This window comes from Jaculus jaculus, chromosome 13 (genome assembly GCF_020740685.1).
Source record: "Jaculus jaculus isolate mJacJac1 chromosome 13, mJacJac1.mat.Y.cur, whole genome shotgun sequence".
Lineage (NCBI taxonomy): Eukaryota > Metazoa > Chordata > Mammalia > Rodentia > Dipodidae > Jaculus > Jaculus jaculus.
The window spans coordinates 73,023,899-73,039,448 of NC_059114.1; the positions used below are offsets into that span (position 1 = coordinate 73,023,899).

The window sequence follows — 15,550 nt, forward strand, 5'->3', positions numbered from 1 at the left end:
ATCTAGTGATAGATTGTTATCAAGAATGAGAACACACTAGTGTATCTGTTTGTTTGTTTGTTTTTTTTAATTTAGAAACTATCCCCAACTTACAGGAAAGTTAGAAATGGAAGTAAATTGTCAATGAGTTGCTCCATCACTTCCCAATATCATTATGCATATCTACAAAACACAAGGATAGTCTTCCATAATCCCAAGCATTACAAGCAGGAAATCAATCGTGATACAGAATCACCATCCAGCCTCTAGTCCCTTTATCAGTTTCTTTCTCATCGCTGTGCATAACATCCTCGGCAGAAGCAGTTCAGGGAAGGAAAAGGTGACAGTTTTGAGGAAAAGACAGTCACGGCAGGGAAAGCCTGACAGGAGCAGACACCCAGCTCACATGTCACATCAGCAGAGAGGAAGTCGTGCTCAGCTAGCTTTCTTCTTATATGCAGCCCAGGACCCTGACCCATGGAGTGACACCGCCTAGGTTTAAGGTGGCTCCCAATCACGAAAAAGACAGCTAGAGGTTAACTGTCATCGTCCCCTTTTCAAGTTTCATGGACCCAATGATGTCCTTTGCAGTATTTAATCCAGCATCATGTGTTGCATTCAGTTTCCTATCTCCTTAGTTCTCTATCTAGAAAAATTGCACACTTCCTTTAAATTTTGCCACCTTTAAAATAAACACCAGCTGTTTTGCAGGGTCCTACTGTTTTGTTGCTTTGATGTTTCCTCATTAGTTGATCCAGGTTATGGATCTCTGGTAGAGGTATTACATCAGTGATGTGCTTATTCTCATTTGCATCCCACCAGTTAGCTTTGGTTTTGCTGGGCTATAGTACTGATTTTGTTTATGGTGTTGGCCTGCCCTGATTAAAGTGGTGTTTTCTAGTCGTTATCACCCTGTACTATCCTCTTGACCTTTAGAATTAATAAATGTTTGGGAGGATATGTTTAAATTTTCATGAAGTTTTCTTCCTCAATGTTTCTATTAACATATTATTATATTAATAGTATGTGTTTGTGGGTTATTGTTTTGATTTTATTAGGAAGGACTTACTACTATTATATTTTTTTCTACTGAAATTTTCCTATGTTTCACTAATGACATCCTTGTCATGCCAGTTCTTCTGTCCCACTGATACCACTTCATTGTTCTTTCAATAAAGTTCTTTAGGCTTCTGAACAGCCAAATGTTTTGGAGGCATGTACTGTTTCCTAAGGGTCAGAATTGGACACTTTGAGAAGGAGTACTAGTCTGTTTTTTTACTTTAAAAAATACTTTATCTATGAAAAAGTGAAAGAGAGAGAAAGAAAATGGGCAAGCCAGGGCCTTTAGCCACTGAAAATAAATTCCAGATGCTTGTGCCACCTTGTGCGTCTGGCTTACATGGGTACTTGGGAATAGAATTTGGATCCTTAGGTTCTGTAAGCAAGCACCTTAACTGCTAATCCCTCTAGTTTATTTCAGAATGAAATGGTAGTTAGAATTTGAGGTGTGGTGTCTGGTGCACTCACTGCTTTAAGGGTGCCATTACTCTAACAATATTATGTAGACAGGTCTACGGAATATATGTGTTTATACAATGCTACTCATGCACATTCCTATTTTTACTTCAAGATGCACATGTACAACAATAGCTATTGAACTTTATGTTTATACTTTTCTTTATAGTCAAAGAGAAGCTTGATTCCTTTTAGTCTTATTATGTATATTTATTTGATAAGTCTTTCTGTATACAGCTGCGGTGGTTTGAATTGGATGTCCCTCATAAATTCGTGTGCTCTGAATGCCTGGTTCTCACCTGGTGGCAATTTAGGAGGTGGAGGCCTGCTGGAGGAGGTGTGTTATTGGGGGTAGGCTTTGCAGTATTATAGCCACCTCTTCCCTGTGAGGGCTCACTCAGTTCACTCTCTGTTATTTTCCACTTGCTGTGATTGTGATATCCAGCTTCTGCTCTACCCTCTTTTTCCTGCTATGCTGAAGCTTCCTCTAGAGACTGTATGCCAAAATAAACCCTTTCCTCCCACCCGCTGATTTTGGCTGGGTGCTTTATCCCAGCAACATGAGAGTAACTAGAATAGCGGACAATTCCAGTCATCAGCTGTGACTATCATCTCATCTGTCTGACTCTGTTCATATTTTGACACCTTGCTCTAGAACATTCCCTCAGATGGATATGCTTCTGCAGCAGACAGCTCCACATGCTGGGAGGAACACCCAACCAAACACAAGTTTATAGAAGGAAGAGATTTATTTCAAGCTTACAGAATCTGGGGGAAGGTCCATCAATGGCAGAAGAAGTTGGATCCCATTCATAAATTCATTAATAAATTCAAGAGGGAGGGAAGGAGAGAGAGAGAGAGAGAGAGAGGGAGAGACCACCCCCAGCTAGCAAACCCCCCAAATCCAGCAAACAGGGACTCTTGCAGAGGCCAAACCTCTCTGCACCCCTCGGGCTGATGTTCATATTCACCCCCAGTGACACACCCATCTGTAGCAGGAGTCTGCCGGCTAGATTGAAGCTGTAAACACAATTTGAATAAAATGCCAGTGCCCATGGGAGACACATTGAAGATGTCACACCTTTTCATTTGCTCAGTCCCTGGTATCATGTACTGGGTCAGGAAACCTGCCTTATTTATATTGCCCAGGCTCTGGCACCTGCCACAGTCTATTTCCGGTCACCTATCACCCTATCACTGTCCTTAGGCTCCCTCTGGCAGATGTCCCATGCGACCAAACTAGTCACATTTTCTTTCTTTCTTTTTCATGCAAGAGAGAGGGGAGGGGTGGGTGTAGCGGGTGCTCCCTTGTGCGCATGTGTGACCTTGTGTGCTTGTGTCACTCTGCATCTGGCTTGCGTGGGACCTGGAGGGTTGAACATGAGTCCTTAGGTTTTGGAGGCAAGCCCCTTAACTGCTAAGCCATCTCTCCAGCCCCCACATTTTCTTTTGATTAGGCTTAAGATGACCTACAAGCCAACAATGGTTTCAACTTATTGCAGCATTTTGATGCAAAGCTGCACATTCATGAGAAGTTTGCTGTTTTCTATGAGTAAGCTGTATGCCTCATTAATAACTTTTCAGCAAAAGAACATTTCTATGCCACTGTTTCCTTACTTAAACCGATTAAAGCTTCAGAAAAAATGATCCAGCCACATGGCACCATCTACCTACAAAGCCAGGTAGCTTTATGTAATGTGCTGTGGACAGATTTCAGGGTTTTCATGGTGAGCCAAGATAGCAAACTTGCTGAGGATCAAATGGGTTCTGCTAACTGTTGCCCTAGCCACCATTTAATACAATTGCTTTGCAAAAAAAAAGGGAGCCTGAAGTTGACTAACACCTGCCCCCTACCCCCATCTTATTCCGAGGGCAGTCAAGAGGTTTGAAAGAAAATATTACCCATAACAACAATATGTAAATATATCACTTTGGACAACAATGTTTTTTGACATCTAAGAGAGAGTTAAAGCTTTGAAAGTTCATGGATCCTGAAAAATCATAGAGGAAGGCTTGTGTTCTCTCTCTGGTGTGGATTTAGAAAAGCACTTTAGAAACTCTAAGGTATAATACAAGGGCCTTTATATACTTTATATACTTCTGGTATATAAACAGAATTAACAGATGTGACATATCTTTTTGTATTCATTGATGATTTCTGAGGCCAGATCACTATTTTTTTTTTTTTTTTTTTTTGTGGAAGTCAGTTTCTTTCTTTCCAGTAATAATGACAGGCCTGAAAGCTATGGTGAATTAATTTCTCTTTAATGTTAGCCATATCTTGTACTATTAGGAAAGTGTGACCAGAGGAGGCTCTTGAAATTTGAAGATTTTTGTCATAATTTGTATTTTTTCATGGAAAATACTTCAACATAATGAATCAAGTTACCACCCAAGGCACTGTGATGATGCCAAAGCAAATACTAACATTCTTATTTCAATAAATATTTTATTACTATTTATTTGAGGGAGAGGGGGAGGGAAAGATAATAGGTATGCCAGGACCTCCAGACACTACAAACAATATCCAGATGCATGCGCCACTTTGTGCATCCAGCTTAGATGGGTCCCGGGGAAATCAAACCCGAGTCCTTTGGCTATGCAGGCAAGCGCCTTAGCCACTAAGCCATCTCTCTAGCCCATCTTATACTCACTACCTTTTGTAAATGAACCCTATGCAAGGGACCAACATGTGAATCCATGTGGTGACTCGGCGATTTCCCTCAGTGTTTTAACTTCACTGCTCTACTCCATATGTCCATTTCACAGCAATGTGATCTTAGGCAAGTTATTAAACTGTTCAGTGTCTCTATGTCACACAGATAGTAGCCTCCTATCAGGACTTTTAAGGGGAGTAAGTGAAGTAACATAAACACAGTAAATGACACAACAACCAAGTGTGGGCAATGTCAGCAAATACTCACTGTTAACAGGGCTCATTCCACTCTTGTGCCTATCCTGGGAGTCTTTTATTTTTCTCTAGAGCATCATGTCAGGGAGGTTTAGAGACTCAGCAGTGATCCCCAGTTCTGTTTTCTATAAGGATATAAATGGTAGTCACCACAAGGGGTTGTTCCTTCTCACATCACCCTCTTGAGGTACCAGGCACAACACAAGGGCATTGATGGGACCCTTACCCCATTCAAACCCAGCATGGTCTTCAGAGTAGGTGGAGAAAGCATAAGAAGGATGAATTTAGAGTTGAAGAAGTTGCGCTGCAAGGCCAGAGCGTTCAATGCATTGCCCCTGATATTGGGAACTCACTCGAAAGATCCTCAGAGGTATTTGAGATTTTTGGCTGATGGATACATTTCTTCTCCAGGAGTGACCTTAGTCTTCAGATGACAACCTGTTTTGTGTATGTGTGTGTGCAAATGCATGTGCCCCAGGTTCATATGTGGAGAGGCAGAGGAGAATATCAGGTGTCCTCTGGTCTCCAGCCTTATTCCTTGAGAGGCAGTCTGTCACTGACCCTGTAGCTGCTGTTTTGGGGTTAGATTGGCTAACCAGTGAGCCACAGTGATTCTCCTGTCTCTGCCCCGTCCACACCGGAATCATAGGTATGCATGGCCGTGCTTGAGTGGTTTTGCATGGGTGCTGGAGTTTGAACTCAGGTCCTTATGCTTGTATAGCAATCTCATCCAGTGAGCTATCTCCTCAGCTTCTGTTATCCAGGTTGTTCTTAAAAGGAGTAAAGTGAAGGGAAATTAAGAGAAAAGGGAGTGCAGGGAGAAGGAGGGATGAAGGGAAAGATTACAGGAAAGGAAAATAGGGAAAGAAATACAAGGAGTTTAGCCCACAGTGGTTCTTAATGACCTTCCAAATGCTGACCTTGTGTGTCACCGTGCATATCAGGTCTGCATCTCTTCTGGTTCAGGCAATCTACCTAACGTTTATGTGACAGGAACAGGGCCTCCTTGACTTTCCCACCAGGCTGCATAACTTGCTATGGACATGGCCGGGGTATGTAAGGTTGCAGGTCAGACCAGGGCTCGTCAGCTGACAAGGAGACGGTCCTGGAAGGTAAAGGGGGGCTCAGCATAATCAATTCTGAATGGAAAAGGAGGAAGAAGAGAGTCAGAAATGTGCTATGTGAGAAAGACTCAACCTATCATTGCTGGTTTTAAAGATGGGGGAAGAAGGCGAGGGAATTCCAGGAGCTAGAAGCTGGGAGAGAGTAGAAAACAACTTTCCCTAAGACCTCCAGCCAGGCATGGAGCCGAGCTACCTTCTAGCTTTCAGCCCCAGTGAAACCTGCTTCAGATCTCCAAAACCAAACCATAAATTCATGTTGTTTCTAAGATAGTGACTATGTGAATTGGTACTAGCACCAGCAGGAAACTAGCAAATTGCCCTCAGAAAGTCTAGGCATATATGTATCCCAGTGTGAAGTCCTGAGGGCTCATGCTGGACCTGAGGGGCCACCTTGCATTTGGACCCCTGGGGTTGCCTTGGCTGGACTGGCCCTATGCATGCAAAGCTGGGTGAGCTGGTATCCCAAAAGACTTGCTGAGGCATGTGGTTGGCTGTCAGCCAAGGAAACCTCCAAACGGGGGCCAAATTCCTTCTGAATGGCGTAAGGTGGTCTGTTTCAATCCCGAGGTGAGGAATTTTGGCTGAATTATCTCAGTAAATTCTCAGGATGCCTGGTGATCCCTGGTTTGCGCAGTTGTCTCACCCATGAGAATGCTTGAACCTCTGAATGGGATGTGCCCTCTCCCACCGGGGCAGCCTGTGTGGGTAAACTCCAGACATGCCTCAAGGCCTCGTGGGCTACTGGGTCCACTTTGCTGTTTGCCCTGGGTGAGAGGTGAGCTAGGAAGGCTGAGTTCTGAGAGTGGGAAGGCAGGCAGTGACCTGGGGCTCTTAACAGCGCCTTCCAACCGCGCGCTCAGTCGCCTCCTTGTGCAGATGAGGGGACTCCGGGCTCCAGCCAGCGGGGTAGCTCGGATCGTGTTCCTTGGGGCGGCTTGGCACCGAGAGAAGTCTATTGGCTTTTAAGTGGAAGTCTTTGATGGCCTTGGCAGAGGTTCCCAGGGAGTTCCGACTGGGTGGGGTGTCTGGACACGATGCTGGGGGGGGGGCGGTGCTGAGCTAAAAAGTGGGGCTCTCCGGGGCCCATCACTATATCAGTATTTGTGTCTATATTTCGGCTGATGTGTAGGCGGAAGGGGGGGGGGCATGCTGGGAAGGAGGGCCCTTTCACTGGCTGCTTCTTCCAGAGTTGGCTAGGGTGGCTGTCCCAGGTCTCCCCTCTTTAGCCAGTTGGTCGGGGACTATGGGCGGGGGGGGGGGGAAGGAGGAGTGAGAGGAGGAGGAGGAGGAGGAGGAGGAGGGAGTCCCGGAGGAAGATGCACGCACGGAGCTGGCTGGGCTGGGGGCGGGCGAAAGGAGAAGGGTGGCGGCCTGGGGTGGGTTGAGCCCTCGCTCTGACCCATTCCACTCCCAGGCCCAAAGCAGACGCTGTCAGCGGATCCACTCCCCTTTTCTGGAGGAAGGAGGGGATAAAAGGTATCTAACCCTTGTCTGCTTGAAAAAAAAAAAAAAAAAAAAAAAGACAGAGAGCTCGCCCGGGCTGTGTTGCAGCCGGCCAGTCCCCTCCCGCGCCCGGACCATGCCCACCTGCATCTTCCTGCTGAGCCAAGGGCAACGACTGGCTTTCTGGAGCTGAAGGCTAAAACTTTCTGACTGTTTCTTCTCCTCCAACAACTGAATGAGCCATGCCATGTGCTCGGAGGAGCTGGCTTGCAGACTTCCCCACCGTGGTTCTACTATTTAACTTTGGGGCGCTTTGCCATGGGCGATCACCACCTCAGCCAGGCCCAGTTCGCTTCCTGGACCCGAGGCAAGGTTAGTGGCTTTTATCCTACCCCCCCCCCCCACATCCCTCTTTCTATTTCCTTTACAAACAGTGGTGGTTTAAGACATGTGGAACTTGGTCGGCGCCTTTTTCCCATCCCCCCCCCCCCCACTGAGCTAGGCTGAACCCACAAAGCCATTTAGCTGAGTCAAAGGAAAACTGGGCTGGGGAGGGGGGTGACTAGGTACCTGGGCTTATTCTTAGGATCCATGGATGGAGAAAGACTGTCCTGTCGCGCCGGCTGACATTGCTTGGAAGGCCCTAGAGATAGCTTGGTCTCTGTCTGTCTGTCATCTGACCCGCCCTCCCTCCTCCTATCCCTCCCCCCAACACCTTTCCCAATGCTGTCCTGTTTCAAGCCTCTGTCACATGGAAGCTTATTTTTATGACAGAGTGCCAGCTGCTCACGGGCTCTCCTAGAAATATTTCCGTTAGTTTTAAGCTCCCCGCCAGGGAAAGGGAAATGTGATTCCGCTCCCCTGCTGAGCACCCTTGGCTGTGTTTGGCTTTCTTGGAAAGATGTAGGGTTTTGTGTTTTTAACATGACAGTCCTGGTAGGGCGTGGATCCACCTCCTCCGGGGTCTCACTTTCCCCTTGCTTACTCTTTTCTCTTTCCAAACCACTTGTGGCAGAAAGCATTGGAGGACTTGTGGCAGCAGTCTGTAATGATCATTCCTCAAGCAGTGTGGTTCGTATAGGCAAGGTGGTGTTGATGGTGCTTTTTTCTTTTCTTTACTTTTTTTTTTTTTAATAGGACTTAGAAAGTAGGAAATGTCCTGTTTCGTGGGACTGCATGGTGCCTCTGGAGGAGGAAAAGTTAGAGCAGCTCTGCTTGTGTGTGTGAGTGAGTGTGTGTGTGTGTGTGTGTGTGTGTGTGTGTGCGCGCTACCCCATTGCTAACATCTTCCTTTGGGGAAGCTGGAGTTTGGAGAGTATAAGAGCCTTGCAAATGATGAAGCAAGATTTGAACCAAGTAGCCCGACTTTTAAGCACGGAGGCATGCTTGAGAACAATAGCCGGGATGACGTGTGTGCACCACACGCGCACGCTGCACTTTCCTAAGCCCCGTGATTGCTGGTGACTCGGGCCCTCCACGGTGGTCTCATATTCCTTCAAGCCCCAAAGGCCACTTGGTTGACATCACTGGCCTGTCCGTGTTTAGGAGATGGCGAGGCAGGGTTTTCGGTCCACATGGCAAAGTTTAAAAACAGCTGGGGGACTCCGCAGCTGTAGCTTTAAGACCGGTCCGCTGGGAGTCCCTCTGTCCCTTTGCTTGACTTGGAAGCCAGAGCCCTACAGGCGCTGGGGTTAGATGTCAATCAGCCCGCGCTCTCTCCCGTGTTAAACCGCCCAGATACCATCTCGGACCCCACGTTTAAAACAGCAGCCCTTGTTTTTCGTTGCCTAACAGTCCCTTTGTGAGGTCTCTGGTCTGGAGCAGTGCAAACAAAGGCTGCAAGCCCTTCCCAGGGCATTCTGACACAGTGTGGTTCAAACACACAGTCTCCTGGGTTGCTTTTCAGCTCCCACATCTTTGTAAGGGAATTCAGCCTGGGGTGGAGCAGACTCTGCTGGGGCCTGGCTTGTTCCCCTCTGGAAAGTGAGAAATGGCTGCTTTCCTTTGGCATTAAATTTTGTTTTTTTTACAGTTATATGCTGAGAATATTTGGTATTTAAAAAATGGCTGTAAAATGCTCCCAGCTCATGATTGATGCACATATATTTAGTTGTAAAAATGATTTTAATTTTGGGGGCTGGAGAGATGGCTCAGTGGGTAAATGTGCTTGTCCTCAGAAGCCGATTCCAGGCACCCATGCTGAGGGGGAAGACACATTAGGATTGCTGGGTGTCACTGGTCAGCCAGCCTAATTGAGAAACAGTGTGAGCTCTAGGGTCCGTAAGAGATCCCATCTCAACGAAATAATATGGGAAAGCAACAGATGATGGCATCTAACACGGAGTCCACACACGTGTACACACCACACACTCAGCAAAAATGATTTCAGTCATTTTTTTTTTTTGACCAGTAACAACTATTTATTTTTAAAAAATACAAAGAAAAGACTGCCATGCAGCTTGATTTCAGTCTTTGAAAGCCTCACCAATCCTCATTAGTCAAGTTACAAATAAATCCACGCTTTGTGCTAAGGAGAAATTTTTAGGTAGAACTCCATCTAGAACCAGGGAAGGGGTGAGTGAGAGGGAAGGGTAGGAGAGCAAATAAGGACAGAAGTTTCTAGAACTTCTTGGGAACAGCTGGTCTGAGGTTGGCTTGCAGAAGACCTCCTATTTCTAATTTGACATTTTTGAATGGCATCCAAATCGTGAATATTCAAATTTGTAAATTCAGAGAGCTTCTCATTCATCTCTATTTTCACAGCTGTGGATCACTGAGAGGTCGAGGGGGCAGTCTTTTAATCAACGTGTATTTATTAACCACCTACTGAATGCAAGTTCACCAGGTGGTTGTAAGGAGTTTGAGTAGTATCTTACAGTTGGAAAGAGATCCACATGCCAGATAACCTTGGAGATTCCTCCTGGTTCTCAGGGTTGGTTGGATACAGTCAAAATTTAGTTCTAGGCTAGAATAAGCTATTGTACTTGCCTAGTATAATCTAGGGTCTTATACCCCCAAATACAATTAATACATAAATAAACTTATTAGTCTTAAGAAAGTATATGGAGACAAATATAATCCTCTGTAAGAGAGATTTGACTAATGACTGCTTTTCATATCATTTAGTTGTGATGTAAGAATGTGGTATGTCTTCTCCAAGGTTTTTTAAAAAATATTTTATTTATTTGAGAGAGAGAGAACAAGCACATCAAGGCCTCTAGCCACTGCAAAAGGACTCCAAACACACATATCATTTCATGCATCTGGCTTACATGGATGGGTACTAGGAAATCGAACCTGGGTCCTTAGGTTTCACAGGCAAGTGCTTTAATGGCTAAGCCATCTCTCCAGCCCCCAAGGTGTTTGCTTCACAGCTAAATATCAGAACAATGTTCAGCTTCCCCACAACATAATTACTCTTTTCTATGGCTGATAATATCTCTAATTTAGGGTTATCTTTATACAAACACTTCTCAACATATGTTGTTCAGTCCCAATAAACCCATTACAAGTTGATAATGTCACTATGAAAGCATCTTTATGTTTTTGTTTATTTTTAACTTATTTGAGAGTGGCAGAGAGAAACAGAGAGAGAGAGGAAGAGAGGCAGGCAAATAGATAGAGAGAGAATGGGCACACCAGGGCCTCCAGCCACTGCAAACAAACTCCAGATCCATGCGCCCCCTTGTGCATCTGGCTTCCGTGGGTCCTGGGGAATTGAGCCTCGAACCAGGGTCCTTAGGCTTCACAGGCAAGCACTTAACCACTAAGCCATCTCTACAGTCCCTCCCAAACATCTTTAACACACCAATGTTAGGCTGTTATAGTTTAGCAAATCTATACACTGTGGAGAAGGGGTTGTCTCCCCTCATGATCATGGGGTGCCTGGGGCCTGTGCTGGCTTCTGTTGCCCAGAGTAGTGACGATATCTCTCCCAATTTCACTCGCTGGGAAAAGGTCAAAATTCAAAGTAGTTGTGTGCCACGCCACCTCCGGTGGAGTCTGCCTGACCTGTTCACCAGGCCGAGGCGAAAGCTTCAAGGAAGAAAGCCTCCTGGAAGGACGTGCATTCTCCAGGCTTGTGGTGCCTTTTGCTGCTCTCTAATAGCTGTTTGCTTCATCACTACTGTTCTGTTCCTGACACATGGCAGCAGCATGATGTTCTTTCACAATTTAGTAAAAATTAGATATGGAACAGTTTCCAAAAATTGAGTCACCTGATGGTGTGACGCTTCCTCCAAAGACCCCGCTGTTGTTTCAAGTCATAGTCAGAATTCCGAGGACCAGAACCAATCGATGAACCATCACCTTATACGGGAGTGTATAGGAATGGGGATACGCTAGCAAACAATGGTGGGAAACATGTTTCTTGGTAATCTTTAACTTTTGTGGACAGACTTGCTAGGTCGAGGCTACCTTGGTGCTTGCTTACAAAAACACAAAGAGAAAGCATAAGGAAACAACTGGGATCCAATTATGAGAAGGCAGGCTTTGATACACCTACATTCTTATGGCATGGTTCAAGGAAGAAAATATATTAGAGTTATGACGTTGCCTTGTTAGAACTTTCGTTAAAAATACTTGATACTTGAAGCAGACTATTCATAGAAATTGTACTGCATGAATAAACAAAGGCTAAGCTTATGCAGCCAGAATTGTATATAACCTGATGCTCTACTTCAGTAAAATACACACAGATACATTAACCTTGTGTGTGTGTGTGTGTGTGTGTGTGTGTGTGTGTTTGTCACTTCGCCCACTCCTTGCCCACCTCCCAAGGCCCTGTTTTCCCTCGGACTGGTGGTCCTGGCTTTGCCAGTCTGTGGCAGTTGTGTCCATACAAAGTTTCTACTTAATTAAAAAAAAAGAAATCAAAGTAGTTTGTACTATGAAGCCACTGCTTTTGTAACATCATAAGGTAGAGAAGCCATAAAGCAGACCACTGTAGATCAAGAGCCACCTGAACTGTTTACAAGGTGCCAGTCACTTCTGTGGTCTGGTTGGCTCTGTTCTGACAGCGCTGAGACGTCAGCAGGCCGGGTACTTTACTGCATGCTGGAGATGGGCTTATAGGCGCACAGGCCTGTGAGAGAACAGAAAGAAAAATCTGAAATCGCTTGTTAATGCTGTTTGGAAAAAATCTACATGACAGAAGGTTGTTTTTTGTTTTTGTTTTTGTTTTTTTGGTTTTTCGAGGTAGGGTCTCACCCTAGCCCAGGCTGACCTGGAATTCACTCTGTAGTCTCAGGGTGGCCTCGAACTCATGGCAATCCTCCTACCTCTGCCTTTTGAGTGCTGGAATTAAAGGCGTGCGCCACCATGCCTGGCCAGAAGTTATTTTTTTAAAAATGTTTTTATTCATTTACTTGCAAGCAGAGAGAGATAGAAGAGAGAATGGGTGTGCCAGGGCCTCCAGCCACTACAAATGGTCTCCTGATGCATGCACCACCTTGGGCATCTGGCTTGATATAGGTACCGGGGAATCAAACTTGGGTCATAAGGCTTTGCAGGCAAGCGCCTCAACCATTGAGTCATCTCTCCAGCCCTAGCTTTTTCTTGTCAATGTAGGAAAACTTCACCATTATGCCATTTATAATAAGCTATCTGGTTGCAGATGCATTCTTGTAGGGCCGGTGAACACATCTAACTTCCTGTGGCATCTTTGATAATTTTGAAGAGACCTAGGCCCCTCTCCACAGCTTGTCATATGTTAATTTCCCTAATAAAAACAGATGTACGGATCCAACAACCCACGGAAGATAAGTATGGAAATAACCCCTGTTACGGGAGTTTCATTGCCCTTTTTAGCAGAGTCCTAGAAATTCAACTGTTCTTAAGAGAGAATGGGAGGGAACACATACGGACCATGCTCTCTTTAGCTGCACCACACATGACATTGGCAACAGCACAGGGACAATGAGCATGCCACTCTGAAGGGCCATGTGCCAGCTGATTAAATGTCCTCTGAAAAGATCAATAGATTTCACCTGACCCATGTGAAAGTTGGGTAAATATTCTCTTATGTTTTCATAGTCCCCTAATAAGCAGCCCAGCACCTTTCATGCCCAATCTTCTTCTCCTATTTCTCTGTAATGAGAAAACAACATAAACAACCTAAATTCCAAGAAGAAAATGCATGCCTTAAGTATGAGCAAATAACAATTTTTATTTTTTATACATTATCTTCAATACTTTGTTCCAAATTCATATCAGTCGATTCATATCAGTAGCAATTGTAGTAGACAGTTGTGTTTTGTTTTGTTTTTCAAGATAGGGTCTCACTCTAGCCCAGGCTGACCTGGAATTCAGTATGTAGTCTCAGGGTGGCCTCGAACTCACGGTGATGCCTCCCGAGTGCTGGGATTAAAGGCATGCGCCACCATGCCTGGCATAGCAGACAATTTCTATTATGTATCCTGTTATAATCTATCATTCTCTGTTTTTATATGTCTACATAATAGCCATGATTATTAAGTATATATTTTGATTTATCAATTTATATAAATTTTCTACATAAAATCTTTTTTTTAAAGTGTGAGTTTGATTCAAGGTATGTTTGCTATTCTCTGTTTCATGACAACTTGCAATTACCATAGCTGTTTTCCAGGTATAGCACACCATTTTCAGCCCTACAGTTTTGTTCAAAAAGTATAACATTTGATTCTGAACTTGTGTTTTTCTTAATGTGGTTGGTTTTAGTTTGTGCTACTCTTAAATTGGGCATTAATGGCTTTTTGGAAAAATGATCTGTTAGGGAAAAAAATCTTCTTGATTTTCTGTTTTGATGGAGATGCAGACACTTGCAATGTGACAGGGTTTTAAAGTGAGACAGTTTATTTTGTCTCAGCTCTGCTAAGACCTTAAGAGTGAGGGGAAAAGGAGGTTATTTCTCATCCATTTATACAAAGACTTTCTATTCCAGTTATACAAGGCTTCCAGAGATACGGCGTGACCCTAAGCTCCCCACTTACCTTTCTTCTTATTTTATTTTCATTTATGTGACAGAGAAAGAGGGAAAGAGAGAGAGAAATGGGTGTGCCAGGGCTGCAAACAAACTCCAGACATGTGTGCCCCCTTGTGCATCTGGCTTACATGGGTCCTGGGGAATCAAACCTGGGTCCTTTGGCTTTGCAGGCAAACACCTTAACTGCTAAGCCATTCCTCCAGCATCCCAACTCCCCAACCCCCCAACCTACCTTTCTTGTGTGTATGTGAGGATGGCCTAAAAGTTAGTAGAAAGGTATTGCAGAGACACTTTACTGAAGAGAAGATGAGAGTGCCGGGGAATTCCCCTCACTGTTTTCCCAAGCTAGGGCAAGGGAGGAGACCTTCCGAGATCTCAGAGAGTTTCATGTGCGTCTGGGGCACACTGAGACCGGCAGGTGAGCCAACAGTAGCCAAAAGGCTGGCTGGGATGGCAGCTGGTGCCAGAGCCAACTATAAGCGTGAACTTCCCAGCAATGCTGTAACTTCCCTGACATCAACATCACGTGGATCACACTTATTTCCTCTGAGCTACATTTAGACCCCACGGAAGGCAACCTGGATCAGTTTTGAAATGATACCAAAGATACTTTGTAGAGGTCGAAGGGCTTTCCTACAGGGGTGGTGGGCGGAAAGGCTGAGGGTGGAGGAAGAATTGCTCACAGCGAGGGACTCAGGAAACCTCCAGTGTCACAGGTGTCCCAGGTCCACGCAGCTTCCTAGGGAGAAGCAGTCAGCATCTCAGCTCACCTGCTCTCCTTGGCCAGAAGACAGGATCCCTAGCAGAGGGAAGCTCTTTCTGCCACAATACCCCTCTAGTGCTGGGGCCCTGGAGCAGCCGGAGACAGCACTGTGTGGTGAGAACTGCGGGTGGGCCTCTACTACTGAAGGTGGGTAGGCCCATCCCTCAGAGCCTGGCCATTCCTCTCTTCATGCAGATCTGAACTTGGAAGGGTGAGGAAGTGCCAAACCTGGATTGGTCCAGACATTTCCTAGGGAGTATGTGGGAAGAAAAGAGAGTAACACATCAGTTATACTCTTCAGCTCACGGAACACTAGCATTATTTATTTGCACAAAGGCTCTCCTTTGTTTTAGATATCAATGCTTTTTTTTTTTTGGTCCTTACTCCCTACTCCCAATCCTCCCCCATGGAAAACCATTCTAATGAGTTACGTATGTAGTTTTGTTTGCATGCATTCTAGGAAGGTTTCTACTATTGCATGGTTATACTATCCCCTTTCTTTCTCTCTCTGTCTCTGCCTTTCTCTCTCCCTCTGTCAAGAAAACGTTATTTTGCTACGCAGCCCAGAGTCTGCTTTGCTTACTCTGCAATCCAGAGTGATATTTGAAAAGATAAAAATACCTCCCAAGGGCTGGAGAGATGGCTTAGTGGTTAAGAGCTTCCCTGTGAAGACTAAGGACCCCAGTTTGAGGTTCAATTCTCCAGGACCCACATTAGCCAGATGCACGAGGGGACACACACACGTCTGGAGCTCATTTGCAATGGCTGGAGGCCCTGGTGTGCCCATTTGCTCTCTCTATCTCTATCTGCCTCTTTCTCTCTCTGTCTATTGCTCTCAAATAAATAAAAAT

General features: G+C 45.1%; 1 protein-coding gene across 2 annotated transcripts in view; it reads left to right on the top strand.

Moving 5' to 3' along the window:
- Positions 1–7,055: 7,055 nt before the first annotated feature.
- The window catches only part of Adamts12 (ADAM metallopeptidase with thrombospondin type 1 motif 12), a 293,075-nt gene continuing 284,580 nt past the window's right edge, over positions 7,056–15,550 (top strand). For both annotated transcript variants that reach the window (XM_045132353.1, XM_045132354.1), the window contains exon 1: positions 7,056–7,344. In XM_045132353.1, coding sequence (XP_044988288.1) covers positions 7,215–7,344 — 130 coding nt within the window. In that variant the 5' untranslated portion in view covers positions 7,056–7,214. The remainder of the gene's footprint in view (positions 7,345–15,550) is intronic.